The 13,923-nt window shown below is 41.2% G+C and overlaps 1 protein-coding gene across 4 annotated transcripts in view; it reads left to right on the forward strand.

The window, feature by feature from the left end:
- The window catches only part of LOC134608848 (growth factor receptor-bound protein 10-like), a 568,153-nt gene that overhangs the window by 486,732 nt on the left and 67,498 nt on the right, over window positions 1-13,923 (forward strand). For all 4 annotated transcript variants that reach the window (XM_063452029.1, XM_063452030.1, XM_063452031.1 and 1 more), the window contains 2 exons: window positions 1,458-1,529; window positions 2,001-2,117. In XM_063452029.1, the coding sequence (XP_063308099.1) occupies window positions 1,458-1,529; window positions 2,001-2,117 (189 nt within the window). The remainder of the gene's footprint in view (window positions 1-1,457; window positions 1,530-2,000; window positions 2,118-13,923) is intronic.

Here is a 13,923-nt window from a genome sequence, read left to right on the forward strand (position 1 = left end):
CCGGAGTCGCATACTGGTAGCGGCAATGTGAGTGGAGTCTGATTGTTGGCTAATTTTTTTTTTTTTTTTTTTAAACAAGGGCTGGGGTTTAGTAGAGGTGGGATGGGAGGGACTGGTATGGGGGGCTGATATTTAGTATAAAGGGGGGGCTGGGGTTTAGTATAAAGGGGGGGCTGGGGTGTTTTGTTTTTTTGTTATTTTTATTAATATTTTCAAAATGAACCTATGTTTCTATGAAAATTTCATAATTTTTTTCCGGCCACATAAACTTAAACCTTGTGGGGTTTTTTGGCCCGTGCAAGCCTTTGGTTTGACATGCGTGTCTTACATTATGCCTGTCCTGTTGTATTATACACCTCTAAACTTGCAAAGCATTCTGTTTAAATGTACATTGTAACGGATCGGCTGGCACCCTGACTAGGTACCTCCGTTGACGGATGCTCCTAGTACTTTCTGAGGGCTTCAAACACTCCTCTAGACACCATAACCATCGCAGACCCCATGAACCGCCACAGTTTGGTTGGGGTCTCGCCGTCTTCCACCCACTCTGGACCCATGACCAGGATCCAGCTTCCAGTAGGTAGACCTCTCTTAATCCACAGAGCAGGAACAAGTTCTTACAAGAGCTTAGTGATTATACTCTGGGGAGTATAGGGATTATAGCAATCCCCAGAGTGTAGGTAGTTCTTCAATCCCCCAAACATGAGCTGAAACTTCATGAAGGGTAGAACAAGTCTGAGGCTTTATTGGTAGGTTTGCTTATATGCAATTCCTCAGGCCAGAGGCACACCCCCTGGACATGATGGAACACAGGCACACAAAGGACACAAACCAATCACAACAATACAACAATGTCCGACACTCCCACATACTGCACACAATCCCTCCCCTCTGCCTGTGATACAATTAACAAAGACAATGGTCTAACTCAATTAACTCTAAACAGAAAAAAACATGTATTTTTACAAACCCCAAAAAGTACCCCAAAATACAACATATCACCCACAAGTCACATCCCCTGATAGCCTCGATCTGGGTGAACATATCCAAAAATAACCCAGATTGGTTTCAGGGGTTCAGGAATTTCCTGGAAGTCTTATTTTTGCCCCACCGTGCACATGGTCCCATGCCCAAAACAGTTCCATACACTTGACGACAACACACAGCTGGACAATTTAAGATGGCTGCCGCCACATGTTTGAATCTGTTCAAGTTAAAAGTCCAAGGGGCAGAAACAGTACTTTTGAACATGGATTATCACAGGGCAGGAGGCTGGCAAACAGGCCCCTCCAAAAACCAGTGACAAAGTGGATTTTGTCACATACATGTTTAAATGTATTACGTTTTTTCATATTATAGTTGATAGCCTTTGTTTAAAACTACTACAGTAGGCTCATTAAATATTAAGTATTTGCTTTCTCAAGTTAAATTGTTATAATTTTTGTTTCCCTCCTCAGTATGGCATGCTGCTTTATCAGAACTATAGAATTCCTCAGAAAAAAAGCTTCCATACAAACTTCTCTGCAGTGGTAGGTATGTTTTATAGCTTCTTGTAGCAACAGTAGTTGGCATTTTTATTACCTCAACTTGATCTAGTTCTTCTAAAAGATGTAATTAAACACTTTAATCATATTGTGAAATGGGAGATTACTGTGTGAGAGGATGTGTTCCCTTAAGATTTATTCCCCCACCCCTCACTCCCATCAAACATATGGTGGAAAAGCAGAACTGTTTTAGGGTTGGGGGTTGCTTACAATTACAATGCAACTTAGCCACATTTATATATGTTTTGAGCATAAATTGTCTTTGCCTGCCATTTACTAAACTAGGAATTTGTGGAGAATGGACCATCGAATTCTAGGCCGTTTGTTGTTGGGTTTTTTCAGGTTGTTTATTTCAAGCCCCTGGCAGTTCTCAACATTGTATGGTTTAGACTTAGAAAATTAACTCAATTGTGTTAAAGGCATCTTTCTTGAACAACTTTACTGTTCCTGTTTCAGAGGAGTGTGTCAGAAAATTCTTTAGTAGCAATGGATTTCTCTGGACAGACTGGAAGGATAATTGAAAACCCAGTAGAAGCACAAAGTGCTGCTGTTGAAGAAGGACATGCTTGGAGGGTAAATATTTAAGTTTTTGAAAACTTTATTTTCCTTTAATTTTAGAGATGTTTATTACTTGTACTTGGAATACTGTCTAATAATTGCAAATTTGGGCATTTTTAATATAGAGGTCAACTTTTATGACAAATGTAATGTTTTTTTGTTTGTGTCAATATGTGTATATCGACCATAAATAGAAACGCACAAACCTAGTTAATGCAAGGATGGATGCTGCATTTATGTGAACGAGTTTTGCTTAACTCTTATTTGAGTAACTTATAAAAAAAAAAAATATGATTATCTTCTGTAACATCTGGTTGGAATGTCAACGCTAAATCTTCTTAATTTCTTCTTGTCTTCAGTTGATTGATATATATACAGAAAAAAGAAAGGAAGGCAGTGCCACTACAAACCACTGTAACCGCTAGTATTCCTATTTACCGCTATAACGTCTTAAAACTTAGAATTTAGCAGGGCTAACCATACAGATATCTTAGCTAAAATTTTGTATAGTCGGTATAGAGTTTCTCTATTTAAAATACATAAATAATTGAGAATACAATAAAAATAGGAGTTGGAAGCAATAACTTTTGTCTTATTAATATAGTTTATTGAATATAAATGAATACAGTTATATAAACTTAATAATCCATTAAAATATCATAAAGCAGAGTATATAAAATTAAATGAATAAATGCTTGCAAAAGTATTAGTATAACATAGCCTCCTGCATATACAGGTAATCTCTCAGTATGTCACCTCCAGAGTCGGTCAGTAAGTCTCTACCTAGCATTGATTATGCATGTATATATATATTATAGCATTTCTAATTACTACTGGTAATGTATGGGTTAATTCATCTTGGGGTTAAAAGCAGTTCATATATTAAAATAAAAGAAAAACACCCTTATCAGTCTTATGTCATAACCCAGACATCTTTAACCTGTATTTGGACTAGAAGTTAGGTTGACATGCACCTTAGGGTTAAAAGCAGTTCATATTTAAAAATAAAAGAAAAACATACTTAACAGTCTAATGTCATAACCTAGACATCTTTAATCTTTATTTGGACTAGACGTTGACATAGACAAAGCCTTGAATTGTTATTGCATTAGTCTAAGACAAGATGGAGTAAACATGTTGTGTACTGTAAATAGGTAAAAGGTTATTAGTTAAAGAAACAGTTGCAGTTTAAAGAAATACAATTTAGCAATGTGTATTATACCTACAATTGCCCATCACACCCTCCTGATTAAACTGAGGGTTTCTTTGAAGAGGGTTTCTTTGGAGGATATCTTTTTTTTCTGTGCTTAACACCTCCCTGCTCATGTAAGGGAGGGGACTGTGGTGAATAGAACACAGTGGAACCTGTGTGATTGCACATTATGTCATCGTGATCAATACGTAAATAATAAAATTCACCTGGCATATAATGCGTTATGTCATTTTGAGTAAACTCTTTTCTCATGTCAGTTTTCCAAATTCCACCCCAGCATTTGTTAAAATTTCGTGTACACACCATAACTGTTGTGATCCCATATGCACCATGAGAGACAATGTTAATATGACCAATATCTTTGATTAAAGTATATAGCTGAAAAATCTCTTTTGATTGTAATGAGTCAATAGAGCTGTTGTCTGACAAAAATTTAAGAAGGTCATCAAATCCCTCGGTAGGATGTTCATGGCTGGATCCTGAAAGGAGAAGTATTTCAAGTCATCAATTGCCTCTTGTAATCCAGGTTTCTGGGGTGCATTTCTGGTGGTGGTGATTGTTTTGGAGCATCTGGATACCGGGTTAGTATTGGTAACAGGTATTCCTTTAACATCATTGGTTGCCATAAGGACACTGGCACCTTTGGTCTTGGTATTTGTCTTTGCATGTTTCGTCTTCCGTGATACATTTTTACACCGCCTATAATGTGTATAGATTGGATATATGTAATGCTAATTGTTCTGATATTTCTTTATAGAAGAAAAACCTTTGTTGGGTCTAAAGATATATGGGTTATTGGAATCCGCAAAATATTTATGGCAATTCCTACATTGGTATTTAAAATAATATTGTCCTGGTATAATTTCTTTAAAAGTTAAGATTGTTCTTTTATGCAAAATCTCTCTAGATCTTTTTGGTATAGTTGATAATTGAAAACAGGTAGAAATGAATTTATTCATGTTTCTTTGCCCTGTGAGGGAGAAAAGAAATTATTCTCCAAGTTACAATTAGTAAAAATATAATAATTATAGTTATCATTATTGGTTTCAAATACCAAAAAATACTAAATCCTGTTCCTATTACCCCTTTAACAACATTTGCTAAAGATTCAGCTATGCTTTGAACAGTTTTACCAATTGAAGGTAAAATAGGAGTCAATATCTTACCAAGTTCTTTCAGCCAATATGGGAAATCTCTCTCGTGGGCTTGAATATTGGGAAGAGAAAGCCTAACCCTTGTTAATATATCTTGCACTTGCTCATGGGTGGAGCTTAAGGTGATCTTGAATTGTTGTAAGTGAGCCAAGAAAGCACTCATATATGGAAGTTTTAAAGATATTGGGGGTATATGTATTTTGACGATATCTGTTAGTTTATAATTTTGTAAAGGAGGTTTTAACAATCTTCCATAACAGTAAATGTCATAATCCATGGTTACAATTAATGGCTGTAAAGCAGGTAGCTTGCAATCTGAATAAGGAATCATAATTAAATAAGAACCATTCCTTAAAGATTCAAAGTACAGATAATAATTTTGTATTGGGGGGGGCAGAGTCAAGCTGCAGAGCTGAATGGCCGCACACAAACGGAGCTCCGTGCATATACGCGGTGAAAATTGCCTAAAAAAAAAAAACAACAACGTGACAATCTACATCGGGGCAACCCGCAAACACGAGCAGCAAGACCATGGGCAGGAAAACCAAAAAGTTAAAGCCCTAAAAACAGCGACAAGGCTTAGACATAGGCGATCTGCTGAGGCAGGCACATGGCGCGATGAGGCCAAAGATGGCCGACTACCCTGAGACATACTCAGACCTCTCAGACGACATGTCCCCAGACGAGGAAGGAGAGACTCACCCTGCTACCTCAAAGCCTGCACCGCGGCCCTGTGGCCGAGACGACTCTCTTGGCAGATCTCCAGAAAAGTATTTTGACGGACGTTGCACTAATCCGTACTGACCTACAAGGCCTGACAGGCAGAATGGCGGTGCTAGAGACTGCATCCAGCGACCAAGCGCAACAACTGGCGACGTTGCAAAAAGCAGTCCAGGGGCTCTAACGGCATAGCGAGCAGACCGAACACCGCTTCACTGCAATCAAAGACTGGAGGCGGAAAAACAACCTTAAAATTTGTGGTATCTCTGAGGAGGTCCCCACCGCGGAGCTCCCGCACTTCCTGAGGCGCCTACTGGGCAATCTACTCACCCCAAGACAAGGTAAAATGGTGGGCATCGATGGGTTCTTCCGAGTGCCAAAGTCCCCCAGAGCACCTGACAACGTACCAAGAGACCTGATCCTCCGGGTGCAGAACGGCAAAGACAGGGCGGCAGTGCTGGCAGCAGTAAGGGACCATACACCGTATGCGTTCGAAGAAATGTCCCTCACATTTTTCCCAGACCTGTCGGGGAACACGCTGGCCTGGCGGAGAACACTCCGACCCTTCACCATTCTCCTGAGACAGCGACAAATACCGTATCAATGGCGGCAGACCCGCGCCCTACAGATCCAACAGGGTACAACTAAACACCTGATCCACAACCTCGCGGAAGCAACAGCCCTCCTGCCCGCTCTCAATCTACCTCCGGACACTCTGACACTGACAGAGAATGGGGCAGCAGCGGTGACACCACATCAGTGGAACCCAGAGACTGTGATACCCTTCTCGCCGCGACAGAAAGCCAAAGGAGGATATGCAGCTGCTATCACCTGAGGATGGGGCAAAGATGGACATTCACCATTTTACAAAACCTTACTCCACCACCCAGGGTGGTAAAGTTAGCCAAGTTTATGTTTCCTCCGTTTACCTAGACATGTCCAGCACACGACGCCCGAGAGCTCATCACAGGCTCTGATCGACTTACACCTAAACAGACTGCCCACATCGAGCAGACCAAATTTCCCCCCCCCACACACACACACCCTCAGGCCCAATGCACACGAACTACCCATAGTTGACTAGCGCTGTGGGCGACGTTCAGAGGGATACAACCCCACTACGGAGCACACGGCAGCCGAGACCCATACTCCGAAAGCGACTGACCACACAAGACAGAAGGGATCAGAGCCCATTACCTCACCAGTATCCAACAATCCCCAAAGGCCGACACCTTGACGAGATCCCATCATTACACACAGACAGCTCAGCATGTCATCTCACCTTAACGACTGTAACTACTACTTCGAATTGTGCTGTCTCTATATATGCCATGTTTTGCTTCTTTTTGAAAGTTAATTATCATACCCAGTTGCACCACATAGCTAGCTATTCAACTTAAAAGACTATAAAGAACCGGCAGGTTACAAGCTGAGCTCCTTAGCACAGCATATTGTTTACACCTTTTAATACGATTGAGAGGCAAACATCTGAACCACCGGCCTGTAATACGCAGCATAATGCTACCTCTGCAGGCTAAATAGGCAACTCATACACATATTTTGTCTCCAACACTTATATATCGTAAAAATGTTTTTTCTGCCGTTATTCCTGTGCACACATAGTAACACCTGCGAACAACCTTGGCTAGATCTTGAAGAACTGGTACTTATGAAAAAAGCAAGGCGCAGCAGTTTAATGAGTTTCATCAGCTTGATATTATACCAAACGCAGTGATATTCCAGTTAAATGTTTGCTTTACAAAATACAAAATGTGCCTGTCTTGCAAATGTCACACTTTAATGCATACTTATGTTCCATTCGTACCTTGATACCGCTGTTGTGGCGTGCCAAGGCTGATCAGTTAACCTTTGCGCACAATAAAAATAAAGAATATAAAAAAAAATAATAATTTTGTATTGGTTCTATATTAAGTAAACAATCAGCTGATGTGGCAGGATTATTTCCACAAGGAGTCTGTACTTTTATATCTTCACATATTACATAACTTTTTTCTTGGCATCTAGAAACAGACAAATAATATATCTGATCACATGTCTTTGATATATATTGATATGGATGTTGTATTGTTATTTTTGCCAACTTTTCACCTGTTTGTAACAGATGACCTATATTATCAAGCTTCCAATTCGTAGTGTAGATTTCACCTGGAAGAGTTAACTTATAATATATTTTAACTTCCCACTGGCTAACCTTGGCATTGTTTAAATGTTTTGTTTCTCTGATATCATAAACACAGGTCTGTGAAATGTGCAATAACACTTCAATCTGTTTCTTAGTTAATTTTAACTTTTGAAGCACTTTAGTTACCGTATATACCCGAGTATAAGCCGACCCGAATATAAGCCGAGGCCCCTAATTTTACCCCCAAAAACTGGGAAAACTTATTGACTCGAGTATAAGACTAGGGTGGGAAATGCAGCAGCTACTGGTAAATTTCTAAATAAAATTAGATCCTAAAAAAAAATATATTAATTGAATATTTATTTACAGTGTGTGTATATAATGAATGCAGCGTGTGTGTGTATATGAGTGCAGTGTGTGTATATGAGTGCAGTGTGTGTGTATGAGTGCAGTGTGTATGACTGCAGTGTGTGTGTATGAATGCAGTGTGTATGTATGAATGCAGTGTGTATGTATGAGTGCAGTGTGTATGACTGCAGTGTGTGTATAAGTGCAGTGTGTATGTATGAGTGCAGTGTGTATGACTGCAGTGTGTGTATAAGTGCAGTATGTATGTATGAATGCAGTGTGTGTGTGTATGAGTGCAGTGTGTGTGTGTATGAATGCAGTGTGTGTGTGTATGAGTGCAGTGTGTGTGAATGCAGTGTGTGTATGAATTCAGTGTGTGTGTATGAGTGCAGTGTGTTTATGAGTGCAGTGTGTTTGTATGAATGCAGTGTGTGTGTGTGTGAATGCAGTGTGTGTGTGTGTGTATGAGTGCAGTGTGTATGTGTGTGATGCAGAGCCTTGGTGGGCGGTGGGAATTTTCTTTTTTTTTTTTTTATTATTATTATTTTTTTTTTTTTTGTATTATTTTTTTTCATTATTATTTTATTTTATTTTTTATATTATTATTTTATTATTTTTTGTTTTTTCCGTCCCTGCTTCCTAGCTGGCCAGGGAGGGGGGCTCTCCTTCCCTGGTGGTCCAGTGGCATTGGCAGTTCAGTGGGGGGGGGAAAGGGGGCTGGCGGAGAGCACTTACCTCTCCTGCAGCTCCTGTCAGCTTTCTCCTCCTCCGCGCCGGTCCGGTCAGTTCCCCTGTCAGCTCACACTGTAAGTCTCGCGAGAGCCGCACTATGACCCCGCGGCTCTCGCGAGACTTGCACTGGGAGCTGACCGAGGTGATGACCGGACCACCGCGGAGGAGGAGGGAGCTGACAGGAGCTGCAGGAGAGGTAAGCGCTCGCTGCCAGCCCCCTGTCTGTATTATGGCAATGTAAATTGCCATAATACAGACATTGACTTGAGTATAAGCCGAGTTGGGGTTTTTCAGCACAAAAAAATGTGCTGAAAAACTCGGCTTATACTCGAGTATATACGGAATGTTATACTCAAAATGGTTTATCAATTAAACCATTTTGTAAATTTGATCGAATATCAGAAATTTCTGATTTAACATAGATATTTTCACACTTTCTTCTAGTGTAGAAATATCATATATTAATGCTGCAGTAAGCGTTATCAGGTGGTCTTTAAGAATCAATATACCTTGACGTAGCAATTCATCATTTAGATCAGAATAATGGGATACAACCTGAATAGCTTCTACAAGTAATTGGCCAGTATGTAGGAAGGAGTTTATATTAGTTAACAAAGTCCTTCTTCTCCAAGACACACTTCTCATGTTACATTCATCTGGATCACTATTTTGTATATTTTTATATGTAATATCTAAAAATGTTTTATTAGTAGGCCATGCTGCGATTGCAAATGGTATTTCTGCAACATTTTGTGAAGTACAGGTCTGAAATTCACAAAGTCTATCTTCATTAGCAATTAAAACATGCATTTGAGTTTTTATACCATTAATTACAATATCTGTATTATATATCATACTATTTCTGATACAGGGAGTATACTGAATAATTTGCATTAATACTTATCTGTTTTCTCTCGATACACCACATTGCTGGAAGTCCAGAATATAGCAAAAATCCTTGGTCTATGTTTTTAGGGAGCCATTTCAAGTTTTGATTAGTATAATTATACCAGAGAGAGCAAGGATTAGAACCATTACAGATTCCTTGCTTTATCAATGTATCTGTAGTTATATTACAGGAATTCCTTGCTTTGCAGGTATGTACATAATATGAAGAGTTAAGGAATGCTGCAAATCGGGGTTTAGTACAAGTGTCCCATGGTGTCAAGTCTCTAAACAGCTTTTGTTGACCATTTATATTCCATTCTTTCGGCAAGGCTTCTGCTTTTAGTAGGCCTGTCTTGTTGTTGTTCATCAATTGCTGCAAGGTTTCTTTCATTAATTGATATATTTCGTCTGAATTCAGATTCACACGCCACCATGAGTCATTAAAGTATAAAGTTCATTACTACAGAATATGGTTCTCACTCCACCAGGAAATCTATATTCCTCCTCTTCTGCTCCTTCCCAGTAACCATTTTTTTTCTGAATTGTAGGTAAAAATCTGTGTCTTATACTGAGAGGTGCTTAGATAATCATTTAGGTATTCTTTATATTGTATTCCATTTTGAGTAATACCTGGGCGTGGACAGTGATCAGCCTTCTGTTTGTCTGTAAATTAACATAATAGCAATGTCCAAAAGTAGCATAGCACATCTTTTCAACATAAGAAGGCTGTTTGCGATAGTCATCCAATGGTAAACTATATGGCAAAGTCATTTCTTGAATCACCTTCATGTGTGCATCCAAAGTTTCTTTGACAAGCATCTGTCCCGTCTCGCTTCTAATTCCAGTATCTTTAGCAATCACTGCTGAGTCTAGTATTAGGATTTGAGATAGTCCAATCACCTGTTTCTTGTGAATAATCGGTTTTGGGTATGGTTTTCAGTAGGTTCCTTGTGGAATACCAGAGTAAGTCACATTGGCTATTACTTCGCTGTGAATTGTGTCTCTTTTCATAAGATTGTTCCTGGAGGTCATCCTCACGATCACGGAACTTGTATTGTGTGCAGTCCAATTCAATACAGGAGCTTCTTGGTTGTTAACATAATCCCAATGCAGTTTCAAAACGACTACTAGGGTTGATGTTATCATGATAATGCTGCAGATAGTAATAAAGAGACACCACATCCAATTCTTTAGTATCAATTTGCTTCCATCTTTGCATCTCTTTCTTACTGTATTCCATAATTTATGTACAGTCTGTTTTTCTGGTAATGATGATTCATGTTCCAATTCTTCCATATCAATTGTAAATATATCATCGTCTGTCCGTAGATCCTTCTCCTTTGCATTTACAATTATCTGGTCATGAGTTAGTCTATTGCGAGGCTGTGAGACGGGTTGCTTTTCCATTCTCTTTTGGGTTTCCCTTGCTTCTGTCACGATTCGGGGAACCCAACACGCTAACACACACACAGACACACACACACACACACAGAAAGTGTGCAGTACCGGACCTTAGAGTGGCCGGGCTAAGCACACACAGAATAGTCAGGAGACAAGCCGAGTAAGGGGAACCAGAAAACAGAATAACGAGAAACAAGCCGAGGTCAAAGGGTAGGAGAAAGTCACAAAGTCAGTATAACAAGCCAGAGAGTACGTAACCAGAAAGCACACGTTCAGTATCAATACTATAAAGCAAAGACCACAACAGGGCACTGAGAGACAGGAAAGGTAAGTATATATATATATCCTTGCCTTAATTCTGATTGGATAACTTCCAATCAGAATTAACAAACACACGTGGGGGATATCTATACCCCCCACTGTGATTGTTGCACTGTCGCTTTAACGCCGGGTCACGTGAGCGACCCCGGCGTACTGATATCAGTGCCGGCTCCCAGCGTGCAGCGTTAGACATGCTGCCGCTGGGAGGAGGAGAAGAGGACGCGAGCGGCGTGTCAAGGGGAGAGGACGCCGCTCACCGACCGGTAAGAGGAGGGGGGACCGCGGGCAGCGATGGACCGAGGGTGAGTGCTGCGAGAGGATTGCAGCCTCCCCTCACCGCTGCCCGCGGAGCCCTGACATAACCCCCCCCTCGAGGACCGCCCAGAGGGCGGGAAGCCGAAGGCTTCAAAGGAAACTGCGCATGAAAGGAGCGGATCAAAGAGGGTGCATCCAAGTCAGAGACAGAAACCCACGACCGCTCCTCAGGGCCGTAACCCTTCCAATCAACCAGATACTGCAACCGACCTCGAGAGAAACGAGAATCAAGGAGAGCAGCCACCTCATATACGTCACTAGAGACCGCGCGGAGGGTATCGGAACACCTGAGAGACCCAGAGAACCACTTACAGAGCAAGGGCTTCAAAAGGGAGGTGTGAAATGTGTTGGGTATACGCATGGAAGGAGGCAAGGCCAGGGAGTAGGACACAGGATTCACCCTACGTAACACCTTATAGGGACCAAGGAACTTGGGCGCGAACTTCATCGAGGGAACCCTAAGGCGGAGATTCCTAGAGGACAACCAAACCCTATCACCCGGAGCATAAGAAGGAGCCGCATACCTACGTCGATCAGCAAATCTCTTTTGAGTAGCAGCAGCACGACAAAGAGCAGCATGGACCTGATCCCACATCTTCCGTAAGGAGGCGAGGTGCTCGTCCAAAGCGGGCATTCCCTTGTCGGAGAACACACCGGGAAGGACAGCAGGTTGGAACCCATAAGCCACCATAAAAGGACTTACGCCAGTAGAAGAATGAGACACAGCGTTCCTGGCAAATTCAGCCCAGGGAAGGAGATGGGACCAGTTGTCCTGGTGTGCATTCGTGAAACAGCGTAAATACAACTCCACGGACTGATTTGCTCGTTCAGCAGCTCCATTAGATTGCGGATGATAGGAGGAAGTAAACGATAAGGAGACCCCCATCTCAGCACAAAAGCCCCTCCAAAACCGAGAGACAAACTGAGGGCCCCTGTCAGATACGATATCTTGTGGTATACCATGCAAGCGGAACACCTCTTTGGCAAACACCTGAGCCAACTGAACCGCAGAAGGTAGCTTCTTAAGCAGAATGAAGTGTGCCATTTTGGAGAACCTATCCGTTACAGTCAAAATTACTGTCTGTCCATCAGATGAAGGAAGATCCACAATAAAGTCCATGGATAAGTGTGTCCACGGTTTTTTGGGTACAGATAGGGGCATAAGGAGTCCCAGGGGTTTAACATTAGGTGACTTACACTGTGTGCAGACACGGCAAGCCTGCACATAATCGACCACGTCTTTTTTGAGTGAGGGCCACCAAAACTGTTGGAGGAGACCCTTGTGAGTCTTGGTAACCCCTGGATGACCAGCCGTTTTGGCTGTGTGAAATAAAGTTAACAACTTCTTTCTGTCTTTTACTTTCACGTATAGCTTACCAATAGGAGTCTCAGGGGGTGCTTGGGATTGGTATGACTTGATACCATCAAGAAAAAGAGACAAAATAACCAAACAGGTAGAAGCTATTATATTAGTTGTGGAACAATGGGCTCAGGAGTGGAGGTAATAGAATCTACAGGTTCGTACTGGCGGGAGATAGCATCAGCCTTGACATTTCGATATCCAGGCCTGTATGTGATTATGTACTGAAAACGTGAGAGAAATAAAGACCATCTAGCTTGTCGAGAGGATAACCTTTTAGCGTCTGCGATATAGGATAGATTTTTATGATCGGTTATAACCAGAATCTTATGTCTAGCTCCTTCTAACAAGTACCTCCATTCTTTAAATGCCATCACTATAGCTAATAATTCCCTGTTCCTGACGTCGTAATTCTTTTCAGACTCTGACAAGCGTTTAGAAAAGTAACCACAGGGAAGGAGGGGTTCGTCATACGATTGTCTTTGTGACAACACTGCTCCTATACCTGATTCAGAGGTGTCTACTTCCAGTACAAAGGGAAGGGAAGGATCAGGATGGTGTAACACAGGGGCAGTGGCAAATGCCTTTTTAAGTGTCTCGAAGGCCACAATAGCATTAGGATTCCAAACCCTGGGGTGTAAACCTTTTTTAGTCAGTTTAGTGATAGGGGAAATAATGGATGAGAAGTTTTTAACAAACTTTCTATAATAATTGGCAAACCCTATAAATCGCTGTATTGCCTTAAGTCCTTGGGGAAGGGGCCAGGACAGTATAGTTTCCAATTTAGAAGGATCCATGCTGAATCCTTGTTCAGAAATAACATAACCCAGGAATTGTACAGAAGTTTGGTCGAATAAGCATTTTTCTAATTTACAATAAAGACCGTTCTGCAACAACCTCTTAAGCACCATCCTAACATGAGTATGATGTGTCTTCAAATCCGGAGAATATACAAGTATGTCATCAAGGTAGACTATGGCACAGAAATGCAGTAGATCTCTAAGGACATCGTTTATGAGATCCTGAAATACGGCAGGAGCATTACACAATCCAAAAGGCATGACCAGATACTCGTAATGCCCACTACGTGTATTGAACGCCGTTTTCCATTCATCGTTCTCCTTGATACGAACAAGGTTATAAGCCCCCCTGAGGTCTAGTTTAGTAAAATATTTAGAACCTTTGACACGATCAAACAACTCAGTAATGAGAGGGATCGGATAGGC

The sequence above is a fragment of the Pelobates fuscus genome, chromosome 4 (genome assembly GCF_036172605.1).
Source record: "Pelobates fuscus isolate aPelFus1 chromosome 4, aPelFus1.pri, whole genome shotgun sequence".
NCBI lineage: Eukaryota > Metazoa > Chordata > Amphibia > Anura > Pelobatidae > Pelobates > Pelobates fuscus.